At 47.0% G+C, this 18,020-nt stretch overlaps 1 protein-coding gene across 1 annotated transcript in view; it reads left to right on the top strand.

Annotated features, from left to right (window-relative positions):
- The window catches only part of SHANK1 (SH3 and multiple ankyrin repeat domains 1), a 1,619,594-nt gene that overhangs the window by 504,732 nt on the left and 1,096,842 nt on the right, over positions 1-18,020 (top strand). The window contains exon 9 of the mRNA XM_086930109.1: positions 12,495-12,561. Coding sequence (XP_086786235.1) covers positions 12,495-12,561 — 67 coding nt within the window. The remainder of the gene's footprint in view (positions 1-12,494; positions 12,562-18,020) is intronic.

Genomic DNA, 18,020 nt, shown 5'->3' with positions numbered 1-18,020 from the left:
CTTTCCTGCCCCTAGCAGCCAACATAGCGGCGTGGTCGAGGGCCCTGTGGGGCACAAACAGGCTCCTGCAGCAGGAGTACCTCCCTGCTCAATCCAGACCCGGGCCGACACTGTAAAGCGCCGCCCGCCGATGCACGGGCCGATGGCGCACCCTCCTCTATCCAGCGATCTCCCCGCCTAGGCAGCGCCTCTGGGAAGCTGGCCCCTGAACCACCAACCGCAAAGGCCCGCCCGGTTCAGGGTCCGCGAGGGCCGCCGCTTGCATACCTCCCTGCTGCTCCAGCCGTCGCGGCAATCCACTATCCAGGGCCCCCCAGGCCCCACAAAGGTCCTCACAGGCAGGAGCGACCGGGCCCAGGCTCCACAAGCTCCACAAAAGCCCTGTCTCAGGCAGGCTGTCGCCCCCCTCCAGCTCTCTACTCACAAGCTCTCTCGCGGGCACCTCTGGGGGCCTTTCAGAATTCTCCCCCCCTCGCTGTGCCCAGACCTCCACGGGGGGCCCGCCGTGAACCACTGTTCACTACCCTCGAGGAGGTCCCCGCAGGGAAGTGCCAAAGCAGAGAAACGCCGCCCACCGAAATGCAGGCCGAAAGGAGGCCCCACACCAGCCCAGCGTGATTGCACCCTCCAGTCCGCGGAGGAGAAGGATCCCAATGATGCGCCGCCCGCCAATCTGCGGGCCTGGACAAAGCGCCGCAGGGCCACAAAGCAGCAGGCCCCAACCGGGAAGGCAGCAAAAACACCTGCAGCGCGGTCCAGGGGGCAGCCAAGACCAGGGGGGGGGGGGGGCGCGCTCAATGCCAATACTGGGGCCCACTGCTGGGAACGCCCGTGTGGGCCCCACGCCGTCCGCCGACTCGCGGACCGAGTCCCGGACCTTCGGTCAATCGCCCCCTCACTCCTCACCTCCGGGATGTAAGCAGGCCCCGTACGGGGAGCTCGACCGCCGCCTACGCAGCGGGAGCTCGCTCACCACTTAGGGTGACCAACTGGCATTGGTGCAAATTCAGGACGGTGAGTGTAAAAATTCAGGACAAAGGGTCAAAATTCAGGACACAAATTCAGGACAGGAGGTCAAAATTCAGGACAAAACTTCAGGACAATAGGTACGTTTTACAGACACATCAGAGGTCGCGCAATAGTATGTAAGTAAGCCCAGCCATTTCCAAACATATTCAACCATTTGCAAACCTATCCATCATGTATCCTTCCATCTATCATTTCACTCATCCATCCCTTCATCCATCCCCTCATCCATCCTTTCACTCATCCTCCATTATCCATACATCCATCCACCCTTTCACCCTATCCATCTGTACAATTATCCATCCACTCTTCATCCCATCCATCCATTCACTCATCCATTCAGCCATTTACCCTTTCACCAATCCAGCCATCCTTTCACTTACTAATCCTTCCACCCATCCACTCTTTTAGTCATCCATCCATCCTCCCTTTCTCTCTCCATCGACCCTTTCACTTAGCCTTCCTTCCATCCATCCATCCATCCACCCACCCATCCATCCACCTACTCATCCACTCATGAATCCATCCATTGCCCCTATCACTCATCCATCTATCATTTCACTCCTTCACACATCTATTCATCCTTTTGTCCATCTACCCTCCCTTTCACTCACTCATCCATCATTACACCCACCCTTTCACTCATATGTCCATTAATTCACCCTTGCACTTATCAATTAATCAACCCATCCATCATTTCACTCATCCACCTACCCCTCATCATCCACCCACCCACCATCCACCCACCCACTCATCCATCCTTTCACCCACCAACCATCCAATCCACTGATCCATCCTTTCACCCACCCACCATCCACCCACTCATCCATCCATCCTTTCACCCACCCACCCACTCATCATCCATCCTTTCACCCACCCACTCATCATCCATCCATCCTTTCACCCACCCACTTATCCATCCATCCATCCACCCACTCTCCATCCATCCATCCTTTCACCCACCCATCATCCATCCATCCATCCATCTGTCCTTCCCCTCATCATCCATCCATCCATCCCCTCATCATCCATCCTTTCCCTCATCATCCATCCATCCATCCTTTTCCCTCATCATCCATCCATCCATCCATCCTTCCCCTCATCATCCATCCTTTTCCCTCATCATCCATCCATCCATCCATCCATCTGTCCTTTCCCTCATCATCCATCCATCCTTCCCCTCATCATCCATCCATCCTTTTCCCTCATCATCCATCCATCCTTCCCCTCATCATCCATCCATCCTTCCCCTCATCATCCATCCATCCTTCCCCTCATCATCCCTCCATCCTTTTCCCTCATCATCCATCCATCTGTCCTTCCCCTCATCATCCATCCATCCTTCCCCTCATCATCCATCCATCCTTTTCCCTCATCATCCATCCATCCATCCTTTTCCCTCATCATCCATCCATCCATCCTTCCCCTCATCATCCATCCATCCTCCCCTCATCATCCATCCATCCTTTCACCCAGCCCCTCATCATCCATCCATTCCCTCATCATCCATCCATCCTTTCACCCACCCCCTCATCATCCATCCATCCACCCTTCCCCTCATCATCCATCCTTTCAACCACCCCTCATCATCCATCCATCCTGCCCCTCATCATCCATCCTTCCCCTCATCATCCATCCTTTCCCGTCATCCATCCATCCTTCCCCTGATCCATCCTTCCTTTCATCCATCCTTCCCCTCACCCATCCATCCATCCATCCCATCCATTTATCCTGCCCCTCATCCATCCATCCATCCATCCTTCTCATCCATCATCCTTCCCCCCACCCATCCATCCATCCCATCCATTTATCCTGCCCCTCATCCATCCATCCATCCCATCCATCCTTCCCCTCATCCATCCTTCCCCTCACCCATCCATCCATCCCATCCATTTATCCTGCCCCTCATCCATCCATCCTTCCCCTCCATCCATCCATCCATCCATCCGTCCCCTCATCCATTTATCCTTCCCCTCATCCATCCATCCTTCCCCTCCATCCATCATCCTTCCCCTCATCCATCTTTCCCCTCATCAATCATCCAGCTACCCTTCCACCCATACATCCAGCTATTTACATTTTCTCTCCATCCTTCCCCTCACTCAACAATCCATCTATCCTCTCTCATTATCCATTTATTCAATCTTTCATATATCCATTCACCCTTTCAATAATTCATCCAGCCATTCACACATCCCTTCACTTACTCACTCGCCCACCTTTCCATATTAATTTTGAGCTGAGCCCCTTTGAGAAGAGGCCCATCAAGAACTTTACCCTCGCTGCAGGGGCCATTCAAGGACTGGGACAGAAGCCACCCAGGGCGGAGACAGGATCCACCACAGGGGGGTACAAGAGCCATCACAGGCGGGGGTGGACTTGAGCCACAACATGGGGGACAGGAGCAGGAGTCATCACAGGAGAGGGAACGTGATCCACCAGGGTGGGCACAGGGGTAGGCATGCAGTATTCTAGTATCATCTTGGGCTTCTCGCCCCCTCCTGCACAAGAAAACGAGAAGACAGGCTCTCTGTCCAAAATGCCACCCCCACTGTGATATACAGTACTTACAGGAGATACTCTAAGAGTACAGATTGAACTGATTGTCCTCCATACTTTGTTTATCAGTGTGGGTGCGATTGTGCCATTTCTTTATTTTCTTACATTTTAGATTGCATGTTTGAAGAACCGAGGTTTGCTTACAATTCAGTGACAGTAATTAAGCTCGGTGAAGAGAAGCAGGTGCTGCCTCGGTGTAATCAGGGGTGTAATCTGGCCGAGTCTAGGATGTTTGGGGCCCTGGATAGAAATGAAATGTATGAGCCCCCCTCTAAATAGCAGATACAAGATGCATTCAGGGCTGTTTGCATGTGAATGGATGCCCCCTGCTCCTGAACCTGCAGCCCCTCCCTCTGTCACCTTCGAGCACCTCTTAACAGCTCATCAAGGGCTGGAGGTGTGAGGGTTGCCATCCTGCTGTGCCTCTACAGCGCTGCGGGGTATGTGAGCTTTCATACAGCATCGGAGTCAAGAAGGGAGGTGGGGGCAAGCTGTGCCCGGTTAAAATTACGGACAAATGGCGTCCGTTAAAGAATCCTTCACGGACAACGGACAGACGGCTGAAATTACGGACTGTCCGTGAAATTTACGGACGGTTGGTCACCCTATCACCACTCCAGCCTCTCCGGGGCAAACCTCAGCGCCGCAGAGAGGCGCCGCACCGGACCCAGCAGCGGCTGCTTCACTCTCCGCTCCTCTTGTAAGCCCCGTATACAGGGGCAGCCGCCCACAGCATGCGAAGAGGTGCGGCGCATCGCCTCCTCTGCGCAGACCATGAGGCATGTTGGGCCCAGGGGATGTCCGGGCCGCTCTGCACCAATCAGCGAATTGCCCGCACCTCGACCAAAAAGAAGGGCATCGCCGGGACAAGGACAGCAAGAGGGCACAGATGCACCCAGTTAGTGTCGTAGATGGGCACCTGGTAGGGTGCTACACAACGCCAAAAGTCGGGCGGCGCCGGAGGGACTGGGAAAGACGTCCTAGTCCTCCGCCATCTTAGCCACGCCCCCTTGGCATGTACTATAATGCAGCATAAGGGTGGTAATTGAATAGTACCAGACAGAAACTGAAAAAGTACTACTTCATATTGAAAAACCTAAATGGGCCAATCAAGTGGGGCATTGTTTAGTTGAGAAAGGGATTAAGACTTCAAACGCATACCAGAACACACAGTGCAGACTGCTCTAAACACCTATTATAGGATTGCTACACAACAGGGAGTTTGCTGCTTTCTAACCCAATATAATCCAATTCATCTTTATCCAGCCTTCACCCTGGCACTTCATTATTTTTCATTTGACATATGGAAGGAAGAGGGGAGGTGTAAATTTATTGCAGACATGTTCAGAAAGGCCTCGATTGAAACGATCACACAGTGGAAATAAGACTTTAAACTAAGTGAATAAGAAGGTCTGCATTATATTCCAATTCATCACTGGGATTGTGAACTCCACAATGAAAAAAATAGATACATGGGATTATACAGAAAAATGGGATAGGTTTAACAAGAAAAAATTAAACTTTGACATTTCATTTTTTAAGAGTAGACTGTGGTCCATGGAACCACTGTCAGCTCTTAACAAATTTTTGTTTCAAAATCCACAAAGGGGACCCTTTGGCGACTCCTTCTCATTTGTGAATGGTTACCACGTCCTTTAAGGTGTCAGTAAAACATTAATGTTTTGTGACTGTAATTCCATCGCAAAACATTCATACCTACCACTGCAATTGTGATTTTGGAAGGGACGCCCTTAAGACGCCCCTGTCAAATACTGAATTGCAAATAAAAACTGCGATTCAGTAGCATGTTATCAAATCTCAATTTGTGATTGTTACTTATGTAAAAGCAATTATCCCGTATTAGGGTATCTTTCATAGATTCACATGCCTGAATCTTTCCCCGTCATCGGGGTGGGAGTCCCCGGTACATAAATAAAGTAATGTCACATTAGACATATAGAGTAATAGGACAAAGGCCTTTTGTAATAAGGGCCAAACTCTAGAGAGCAACCAATTAGCTGCCACCACCCTCTGGAACCTTCCTGGAAGGAGCTTTAGTCCTGCAGATTTTCTACCGCACGTCGGGCTAAGGAAGTCTCCACTGAGCTCTGCTCAGGTTTTTCCTTATCTTTGGTTTTAAGGTATTGTCTTTAGATATTTGTCTAGCTGAGTGAAGTCTTTACTGTCTTCGTGTCGGATACTCCTAGGAAAAGCCTTTGTAGGACCAGTGATACTTGAAAAAAGATGAGATTGCATGTTGACGTTCAGCATAAGGACTGCCTCCACTGTCTTTATCCAGACCATACTTCTAAAGATTGGAAGGTATGTCATACTTTTTCTACAAAGACTTTAAAGATCGTGAGGGAAGGCTTTAAACTTGGCTGCAGAGACTTAAGGACAAAGAAGACCCCTTGTCTTCTGAGGCGAGTGAGAGCTTATCAAAATCTTCCTTCAAAGACTCCTCAGAAAAGGCCCAGAGATGTTTCTCCAGGTCCTTCTACGGAGCAATCAAAAAAGAAGACGCAGAAAAAGTCTTCAGAGGCTCCAAAGCTTAAAGATTTACCTGTCAAGGGTCGAAAGAAACAGCTTCAGACCCTCTAACTCCTCCGCTGAGGGTGAAACACACTTTCAAAAAGCCTTCCTCAGCCCCGTTGACTACCACCTTGTCGACGTTGGCCTTGACGACAATGAAATCTCCTCAGACTGCCATTGGAGTGACTACATCGACGACGACAATTTCAACACTTCAGTCTCATCAGCATCCCTTTCGTCGACGACATCTTCGTCGACGGCACATACCCCTTCGTTGCCGACTATCAAATTCAAGAAATCCTTGTCGACAGCAACAACAGCGTTGACGACTTGCTCAACGAAAACCTCGGCGACGAGTGATTTTTCGTCGATGATACGCACGTCGACGAAAAGTGTACCGTCGATGACCATCCCGTTGACGACCACTTAGATGACGAGAGGTCCCTCATTGACAGTAGTGTCTATTGTTACCATCGTCGATTCCTCGGCGACGACGTCTAAACCGACGATGGCCTCGTCGACGACACCTACATCAAGAATGAAAATTACATATTTTCAACAAAAAATTATGAAACAGAGGCTGTCGCCCTCTCCTACATCACCCAGTAGGGTTCAAGCATTACTTCCCTCTCACCTTTTGGATGAGGATGAGGATTTGGATGAGGACAGTATGTTTAGAGCTGCAAGAAGTCCCTCTGAACTTAATGTGAAGTATCAGGAAGACTCTGATTATGATGATCAGGACATGGATGAGCAGGCGTACTATCATGACGACAGACATCATCAACAGCCACAGATGGTTTGTCTTCCTTCAGCCTTGGTCTCTGACCTGCAATTTATGATCTCTGACTACAAGAAGAGGTTCCCTATCTCTGCGTCGTCTCCTGCTCCAGTTCTCTCTCCGCCTCAGAGAGCGCAAGTCCCACCTCCACCGCCTCCACCACCTCTTACTATTGAGGTGCCTGTGCCGCCTCTTCCATCTACGGATGATGACGATGAAGAACAACAAGAAGAGGGGGAGATTCTCGATAAGCAGTCACATCACGACGAATGGGGCGACTATGTTATCCCTCTTCCAGCATCGCCTTTGCCTCCTCAGGCGGACTCGCCTCCCGAAGATATAGGAGGTTTCCATAATCTCCTAGAGAGAGCAGCACAACGGTTCAAATTACCAATGCCTTCTCACCAACAGGATTGTTTCCTTTAAGATTTCAAGGAACCATTCAAGAAATCTGTTCGATCTATGCCTATCATAGATTATATGTGGGATCAAGGCATCAGGATAAAGCAAAATCCCTCTACAGTTCCTCGAGGCTTGCCAAGATTGGACAAGAAATACAGGGCTCCAGACGACGCTCCGGCCTGCCTCATTGGGTATCCAAAGCCTGGTTCAGTGATTACTCAGGCAGCTCAACGCAGATCAATAAAACCTCCTGCCCCACTTTCAGCACCCCCAGATAAAGAGGGCAGACGCTTGGACAATATTGGAAAACGGTTTTCCTCCATGTCAGCGCTACAGTGCGAGCTTCTAACTCATTTATACTCACTATTAGGACGCTACAACAGACAGAGGTGGTCAGATATTGCACCGTACTTGGAGTCCCTGCCGCAGGAATTTAAAGACAAAGCAAGAAAGTTGCTTGTGGAGGGCGAAAGGTCAGCTTTTGAAATTATAGACTGTACGATGAACATCGCATCCACTGGTTTACGCCATCTGGCTGGGGCGGCAGTTCTGCGGCGCCAAGGGTGGCTTAAGGCAACAACATTCCGGCCTGAAATTTAAGACCAAATTCCTTGACATGCCTTATGAAGGACAACATCACCTTATCTCGACAACTGGCTGGTCGAGGCTCCCTTTCTCGACTGCGCGAGAAGGTCTTCCAAAGCCTGTCTGCAGCTTTTCAGAAGATTAGGTCTTACCCTCAAGCCAGACAATCCATTTCTACAGCCTTCTCAGTGGATAATGTTTCTGGGAGCTGTCTTGGATACGGTCCTGAAAAAAGCATACCCATCGCAGAAGCGACAACAAAAACTCCTGTATTTGGCAGAACGCATACGTAGAAGAAGAAAATCTCTTTCAGTGCGCCTATTCAAATCCCTCCTCGGAATGATGTCTTCCTGCATCCTCCTAGTTTCTTACTGTCGTCTCCGCATGCGTCTTCTTCAAGAGGCTCTCTCTGCTCAATGGATTCAAATCAGCGGATCATTCGACGACATCATACAGGTGACTTCTCAGATGGTCGTCGCTCTCAACTGGTGGATTCAGCCACAAAATCTGTCTCGAGGCCTATTCTTCCTAACTCAAGCTTCCCCTCAAGTTATAACCACGGATGCGTCTCTAGAAGGTTGGGGAGCCTTCCTTTATGAGCTTAGTATCAGCGGAAAGTGGTCGTCTTCCAAGCAGAAACTGCACATAAACCTCCTAGAACTTAGAGCTGTCCAACTAGCCCTCCTGGCTATCCTTCCCATAATAAAAAGTTCACAAGTGCTTATCAGAACGGACAAAACTACGACAATGCACTACCTAAACAAGCAAGGAGTGACTCGTTCACTCTCACTCTCTCAAGAATCTCAGAAAATTTGGAACGGTTCTCTTCAGCACAAAGATTCCCTGCGAGCAGAGTATGTTCCAGGAAAAGACAATGCATTGGCACTCTCGCTAAGCAGAATGCAGACAACCTGCCATGAGTGGGAGTTAAACCAAGATACTCTCAACAGCAACTTCTTTCTGTGGGGCGAACCACTGTTGGATCTGTTTGCCACGCGACAGAACGCCAAATGCCAACACTTCACAAGCTGGCATCCACAACAGGGATCTCTGGGGAATGGATTTTTAATAGCATGGTTCGGCGTATTCGCCTACGCCTTTCCGCCGATTCCCCTCATTCCCAGGCTCCTCAGGAACATGAAAGCAGAGCCTTGGACGCTGATTCTAATAGCCCCAGCATGGCCTCGCCAACATTTGTTCACAGAACCTCATCTCCTCTCCCTGCAAACTCCAATTCCATTGACACCGTTTCCATCCCTCCTCACAATGGACCAGGGACAAGTCCAGCATCTCTCAAATTATTGGCCTGGCACCTGAGTTCCACAAATTTCAGGATTTGAACATTCCTCCGGACTGCAGTGCTGTCCTATCTCGCGCCCGAGCGGATAGTACAAACAGAACTTACTACTTTAAATGGAAAAAAAGAATTGGTATCTGGTGCAGGTCTGCTAAGGTGCTTCCCTTCACATCCTCTCCAGAAGAGATATTGCCATACTGCCTTCATTTAGCTATTTCAGGCCCCGCCCTCTCTTCCATAAAAGTTCACCTGGCAACAATATCCTGTTTCAGAAGATCTTCTACAGGACCTTCTCTTTGGTCAAACAGATTGATAAAACAATTTCTCGGTCTGTTTCGGACTTTCCCTCCCGTAAAGTTTCCACCTCCAACATGGCAACTAAACACAGTACTTGCTCAGCTTATGAAACACCCTTTTGAGCCGATACACAGAGCTGAACTTAAGTTCCTTTCCTGGAAAACTGCGCTCCTTGTAGCCCTTACATCCGCAAGATGAGTTAGCGACCGTCACACATTCACAATACAAGATCCCTTTCTTCAATTCAAGAATGACAGGGTAATTCTTCGAACTAATCCAAAATGTATTCCAAAAGACCTGTCGGACTTCCACCTAAATGATCCTGTTGTCTTAAAGATTTTCTTTCCAAATCCTCAAACAGCAGCTGAAAGAGCTCTATATTCACTAGATTTGAAACACTACCTTAAGTTCTACCTTGACAGAACTAAAACTTTCCACAAGTCCAACCAACATTTTGTGGCTTACAGTTTGCCCAGGAAGAGTTTTCCCTCATAAAACAAAGTATTTCCAGATGGATCTCTGGTGCTATTGTCTTCTGTCACCAACAAGCTGGTCAACCTTTACAATCAAGAATTTGTGCCCACCACTAGGGCAGTTTCTACTTCTATGGCACTGTTTGCAGGTGTGCTCATCACAGACATTTGCAGAGCGGCAACATGGAAGACGCTGCATACATTTCCCAAACATTATTGTTTGGATACAGAGCTAACAATCGATGCTGCAGTGGGACAGGCGGTGTTGCATCATCTATTTCGATAGAGGTGAGCCTTCCTTCCTTTCCACCAGCCTTTCTCTTATTTTTCCACGCACATTTCTCTGTCACTGTTATACCTTTTGCCTGACTTGCAATTTATTGCTTTTCATTTTAATGTTGATATATATATTTATTAACTAATGCTTTTATGTTCTTTATGCAAAAGGACATGTGCTTATCATTGCTTTCTATTCTGATTCAGGCATGTGAATCTATGAAAGATACCCTAATACTGGATAAGAAATGCTTTACTTACCTGTAACTGCAGTTATCCTGCATTGGTATCTTTTTGTGAGTCGCATAAGTGGGTGACAAGGGGATCACCTAGCACCCCAATTTAGCATAAACTGAATAAACAAAGTCTTAAAACATACATTTGTAGGCTTTAGCATAGAGGACTCAAACAGAAATCATATTATGGGAGTGAATCAATGGAGTTACACCAGTGCACGTTTCTGAAATCATGAGCAAGTATGTAGATGACTTTCAAACAAATAAAACATTTTTAACTTCCACACTAATCGGAAATGTCTCATTAAAAAAAAACAGTCATAGAAAAAAGTCTTAATATGTCATAAATAGGCACACTAAGGCAATGTAAGTAAATGTAAGACTATAACTAAGGAAACAAACAACGCCCTGCTATATTATTTCCATTCTCTATTTGTTCATGATTTGAAATGTCATTGAACAGCTATGTAAACTGCTATAAAGTTCTCTACATTGGGAATAAGCATTCTGGGGCAGATTTACGAGCCCCTGGTGCCACTTTTGCGCTGCCGTTGCGTCACTTCTGTGACGCAGCGGCGGTGTAAACCATGCACCACGTTGATCCCTGTTTACAACGTGACGCATCTAGGGAGATGCGTCACGTTGTAAAGCCCAGCGCCACATAAAACTTGCATCAGGTTTCATGTGGGTATTCCTGCGTGGGGGGTGGGGAGGGGCGTTCCGGCGCAGTAAAGCTTCGGTAAAGTGCCTGAGTGAAATCTACTAGATTCCACTCAGTCACTTTTCCGCCGCCACTGCGCCAAATGAAGCAGGCGTAAGGCGTGACGCACCACGTTATGTATGGGCACTCCACAAGCATGCTTGCGACACGACTCCAGCAATGCGCCACTCTTCCGACGGGAGATGCGTTACGCAGCTGTTTATCCTTGCGCCACGATGCTCCGCATAGTAAATGCGGCGCATCTGTGGTGGCGCAAGGGTAAACTTGTGTGACGCATCTTACCTGACGCATCCCTGCTGATTTACAGGAATATGCCAGTCGTCATAAATCTGCCCCTCTGTCTTTTGCCCTTTCTCTTGCACCCTGTCCCTGCTCTTTAAATACGTTATTCTGCTCTTTTCTCTTTTATACACCATATTGCTTTCTCTTTTACTTTTTCTTGTATGGTATGTTTCTCTCTCTCAACCTCTCTCTGACTCATTCTTTATATATCTATTTTGTCTCCCTCATACTATTTAGCCCCAGCACCCGTTTTCTTTTGGTCACCTACCTGTAGTTCCTCCTCTCCTTTCCCTCACACCATCATTCTGTTCTTTTTAATTTTTCTCAATTTCCTCAGTGTAAATCTCATTTTTATTTCTCTGTTTTGTTTGGTCACCATATTGTGTTGCTATTTTTCTTCTTCCTCTTTTCTCTTTCTTTAACCTCATTGGGGTCCATTACTAGATAGGCAGATTTATGTTCAGAGATGCCCGGTGACTGCAATTATAGTTATTGTCCCGGAATAGAAAAAAATATGCAGAACTGGAATTGCCAGGTACAATTTCACATGGGGATTCACGATTCTTGTGGAAAATTCCACACCTACTATCAGCAATTGGCAAGTGCCAGTGGGGACAGTGGGGGTAGGGTGGGGAGGGTGTTAGGGGACAAGTGAGGATGGTGCAGGCAGCGAGGAGACATCCATACTCCGACCTGTGTCATAGGAGGGCTGAGTAAGGGTCCAGTTTTCTCTTGTGCCAGTTGCCCAAGCTCAGACTTCATGTAATTTTCCTGACTGGCTTCACCAGCTAGTAAAATCGGGGCTGTTGTTTGTGCACCTTGAAAATCCGGATGCTGAAGAATACTAGACTTGTTTGTATTGGGCAAGGCAGCGCCTCACATTCAGGGCCTTCGTCTTTTTTGGGCTTTAGATTTCGGTTTCTGATATGGTGTTGCCTTAACTTTCTAATGTTTTTTGCTGCTTGCATTGTGTGCTTCTGTTTTGTGTCATCATTCTTCTCTATGTTTTGTGTTTTTTTGCCCAAAGGTTGCTGTGATTTCAGGGAACTTTGAATTAGGAGAGCTGATAAAAAGCCACAGAGAAGTAGATGTTGGTAAGTGTGGGTGCTGACCTCTCCAAATGTGTGATGTTAAGTGAGGGTTTTCATATATATTGACTCAACACCATCTCACTTTCAAATGTGTATTGTTGTCCAACATGATCCTTTGAATTGATTCACATGCTGTAAGAAATTTCAGACTCATAAAAAAGACCCTGATAAATAGTTATGCAATAGTTGACATTTTCTACCTTCTAGACTAAACTGCTGCCCCCACCAGCACACGCACACTAGCTTTCATGCACCCTTCTCAACACACGCTTACTATGCAAACACACAATTGAGATTTGGGGCCTCATCACCACCCTTCCACCCGACATCATCTTCCATAAAAACACCTGGCTCAACCCCACAACCTTATCTCACATCGCCAGTGCATACCCAAAGGATATAAGATCACCCACTGTGACAGTATCAAAAAGCCAGGCGGAGGAGTCACCATCATGCACAGGGAATACATCCGGTGCGCCACCACGACAGATGACATTGCCCCAGCCATGGAACATCTCAAATTCCACCTCCAGACGGATGGCAAAACCACCTCGGGCACCCTCCCCTACCAACCCCCAGGACTACAACCAAATTTCTGCAGCTTCATAGCTGACTTCATTGCCCCCCTCACCATAGACTCCAAAGACTACCTACTCCTCGGCGACCTCATCTTCCTTCTTAGTGACCACAACAGTACCAACACCATCAACCTCCTTGACAGCATAAACACCATCGGGCTCACCCAACTCGAGTACATCCACACCACAGAACTCACCACATTCGACGCTCCATTATCCACTTCAACATCACCAGGTCAAGGACCTCCGCCACCAGTCTTGCTAGCACCCCCCACAGCAGCTGGAGCAAAGTCTCAGAGGCCCTCAACACGTTTCACCCCATGCCCGCCAACAACCTAGACCAGAACATCAGAAACGTCTACACATGGTTCACTAACTGCACCAACATCGCTCCTATCAGCAACAAAAACACACACACAGAAGATTCAGCAAGCGGTCGAGCTGGTACACCAAAGACCCAGGACTGCTAAATGCTACTTTAAACAACTGGAGAGAAAATTACGCACAAGCAAGTATACCACCGTCAATGCCTCCTCTCAGACAGTCCTCAACCTCTACTACTGACAGAAAAGAGATTCGAAAAAAACGCCATAACCTCACGCTCCAACAACAGCAAGGAACTCTTCAACATCAACAAGGAATTTTCTCACCCCACAGCTTCATTAAACATCAATCCCTCACAAGAATTCTGTAACAATCGTGCACACTTCTTCGATGGCAAGATCACAAAATTCTACAGAAACTGCAACCGCCAGCCCAAGGCCACTGACTTCTTCAACCAAAACAACGGCCCGCTACCCCTGCAGATAACTGACTAACCAACTGAAACCAACTCCCCCAGAGGACACCTCCTCCATTATGAGCTTGATCTACTCAGGAACCCCCACCAACCTGTATCCTCATCACATCTTTAACTTAGGATTAGCAAGAATCAGCCATGAACTCACCACCCTGTTCAATACTTTAGTAGTCACGGACACCTTCCTTGAGCACAGGTAACATGCAGAGGTCAACGCACTTCTTAAGAAACCTTCCACTGACCCCATGAACTCAACAACTACTGTCCAATTTCCCTGCTCCAGTTACCGGCCAAAGTATTAGATAAAAGTCAGCATCCAACAACGCTCCTCATATCTAGAGCAAACCACCTACTCGATACTTCCTAATCTGGATTCCGCAGCCACCACAGCACTAAGTCAGCCCTCATCGCAGCCACCAACGACATCAGAGCCCCACTTGGCAACGAGAGGCAGTGCTCTAATCATCCTAGACATTTTGGCAGCATTCAACATGGTCTCTCATCGCACACTTATTGCAAGGCTGCACAACATCGGTATCCAAGGAGCCACTCTCAGATGCATCGCCTCCATCCTCACCGGGAGAAGCCAGAGAATCTGCCTAGCACCGTTTTATCCGACAGATGTTTGTCCAATACACCCATCCCCTCCTCCCCTGTCAAAAGCCTTGGGATGTGGCTGGACAAGTCCCTTTTAATTATTACACAGGCCAAAAAATCTTGCATCAACTTGTTTTGGCCCCCTCAGAACACTCTGTAAAATTGTTTACTTTATCCTGAGTGTGTCCAGAAGAATTGTGGTCCAATCCCTTGCTCTCTCCCTGTTGGACTACGGGAACTCCCTCTCGGGACATAAGGTCCCCCAAATATGTCATCAAAAGGTTCCAGATTGGTCAAAATGCAACAGCCCCCTGTTTTTCACCACTTGTCCCGAAGCAAGACAATGTCTTAGCCAGTGCTGGAAATCCTGCAAGTAGCCATGCGATTTAGAAATCCACATAGCAAAGCATCTAAAATACTTGTTCTACTAAGCCAGGTTCAGCAACCTAATTGTTTTCTCTATGATTTTTAATACCTTTTGAAGAGAAGTTTAAAAACCATACCTGTAGTGCATTATCTCTCTAGTGAAGAAAAGTAGTATTGTCTTAGTGACTGTACTAAGGATGGAGAAGACATACAGAGCCCCTGGCTTTACGGGGGCATGTCTGAGTGGCCACCCCAAGGCAGTTTCAGTTGTCTAACAAAATGCTCAGCACAGCCCATTTAATCCCTCATCTCCATGTAATTCATATCTTGAAAAAAACAGAAAGATTCCTAAATTACTTGGGCAGTTTGGTCCTGTCACTGACAGCTACCTAATTCCGGACTGCTAATGTAGTGGCAATTTAAGGGCACTGCGATTGCCAAATGTGGAATGATATTTGCCTTTACTTTAAGTTCATTCCACAAGGGATAGAGAGGAGGCTATTGCCATATTAAGGGAAGGAGAGAGAGCTTCCACTTCTATCATTGATGCATTAATTGATGTATGCAACATTTGAATTTGTCGGCTAGCGACAGCGCTATGTTGTCAGGGCTGGCGTATTTACACCAAATTTTGACAGGCAGTGCAAAAATGTATTCTAGACATGCCATTTGATGGTTAATCATTGTTTAGTATCTACTTCTTTGATGCCCTTCAGGACTTGAAAGTAGAGATTGACACAAGCAGATAATCCTTTTCTAGTACCTAGCCAGAAGTCCTTTGTAGGATCAAAAACCTAGAGATACCAGCCTTTTAGAAGCCCCTGTCAGCCATATCAGTCATATCACCCACAGCAGCAACAGCAGGAGTCCTACTATTAAATATCTTGCTAACCTGCTCAACAGACTAGAGGGGAGTCAAGATCGCAGCAGTCTGGCTTGCTTACCACTAAGTAAAGAGGCAGCCACAGGAATCGAGATGACAATGACTTTATACAGAACCTCCTACCAACTACCCCACTTCTCCTTTGTTGGGGGAAGTACTGTTCCCTTTCATAAAAAGAGTGCTCTACAATCACCACAGACAAGTGGGTTCTGGATATAGGGTGCAGTAGACATACTTTGGAATTCTCCTGAAAAGCACCTGCCTCTCAATGACTTCCTCTTCTGGAGGCACAAATTCTTTTCATGCTGTAGGAATGGCCCACAAACCTGTTCCCTAGTGTCAACAGAACAAAGGGCTCTATTCAGCATTCATCCTCTTCAGAAGGAAGTCAAAAGAATGAAGACCCAGGTTGGTTCAGAGAAATCTAAATAAATTGAAAAGAAAGCAGTTATTTTACTTGGTAATCCTTTAAGACACTCCATCTGCATTGAGCGCAAGACTATTGGCCTTATTATGATAGTGTTCAGTCGGACCTCCGCCCGCTATTATGGCGGTCAAGAGACTAGCCGAAAAGTAGGCGGCGGTCCGACTGCCCAATTACGATGTGACTGCCGGTCGCAAAGTGCTCATATACACGGTGGCTTGTATTGCAGCCCAGGAAGAGCACAAACCAGCATGTAAATGAGCACGTCCTGCACCTCCATGCACACGGTGCATGGAGGTGGGGGCACTTAACAGTGACCCTTGAGGGACGGGGCCCTATTTGGGTCCCCCATATCCCTTTCTGACAGCATTTACATTGTGGTGTTCCCACCATGTAAAGGCTGTTGATAAAGTATATCCAAATCTGGATGGCGGTGCCTAACTTGGCACCACAGTCATGGCCAGAAGCATCTCTGACAGACGTCCTATCGGGAATGTAGATCCTGTCAGAGGCTTCGGTTATGAGGAATGTCATGTCTGTACTCCAATATAGGTCAATATAGGTCAGAACCTACCCACATCCTCTCAGCTTGGAACATTGGACCCAATAACAATTTGCATAAACCTTCCAGATCTTTGAGCAATTTGCCTGACTATAAAATCTTTTTTCCTTGAGATAAATGGAAAGACAAATCATATTCTAAGAGATGCGTCCTCTGCATTGTAGTATATAGGTAAGTGAGACTATAATGTCATACTCTGTTGGAGGAGGAATGTCATACTCTATTGCAGGAGGTTCCACAAAAGTCATCATTCAGCTATGAAGTGCGGATAATAGTATAGCACGTACAAGAACAATTGAACAGCAATGCAGCTACAAGCTCCCCACAAATGGGATCTCAGTTAAAATATTCTGGAATCAATTTTTCAAGTTTTTGACCTGCTATATCTTCAGTTGGATTTTTGGTAATAAAGTACGCCAAATACATGATCTTTCAATTTAGGTATCTGAATGAGAAATAATTTGGACAGCAAATTGGCCCATTTACCTCTTATCATTGAAGTAGCTATTAGCCTCCAAAAGGACTAGCAGACCAGGAATCTTGATGCCGTACAGTTTTACAAAGATGGTCCCGATGCCCCTACATTAGGGCTGTGTGATGATTTAAGGAAGTCTCATTATGTGGCGAGCAGAAAAGTAAATTCAGAAGCCACTTTTCCCAGGCTTCAGCCTGGCACCAAACAGGATAGATCATAGGCCTAAAAAGCAGATATGAAACATTTAACTTGGAAGCAATAATTTTGGCCAGTGAGAGAACGTGCTTCTCAAAAGACATTGAAGTCCTTCCAGCAGCAGTGCTCCTTCCTGCATTCTGCCATTTCCCTTTTCCACATCCACCACACTGAAACCACCTTGGAAACTGCACACATGTATTTCTGGCCGTAGGAGGTTTTAACAGAGTCTAGCAATTGCAAGAGCCAGATATGTGGTCTCTATGTCATAAAATATTAGAATGACATGGCAAATAAGAGTTATATTCTTGTGCGACAGCAGGTTTTAGTAGTGTAAATGCCTTTTGAACACCTCCGCACAGCTGTGGGCCCTAAACACCTGCTGTAAGCACTTATGCATATTCTTGGAATCTCATTCTAATGAGCAGAAAGTGGTGTCAAAGAACATATTTTCTCTTAAGACTGCCTCTGCAAAAGAAGAAAAATAAGTTTCTTACTAGAACCCTATTTCATCAGTGTTGGTTTGTTTCAAAGAAAGCCATTGGACCACTTTGTCTCCTGAGTGAAACAGAAAAAATATGAA

This window comes from Lissotriton vulgaris, chromosome 7 (genome assembly GCF_964263255.1).
Source record: "Lissotriton vulgaris chromosome 7, aLisVul1.2, whole genome shotgun sequence".
NCBI classification, from domain to species: domain Eukaryota; kingdom Metazoa; phylum Chordata; class Amphibia; order Caudata; family Salamandridae; genus Lissotriton; species Lissotriton vulgaris.
Note: the sequence above shows the minus strand (reverse complement) of the source record. Positions and strands in the feature narration are given on the sequence as shown.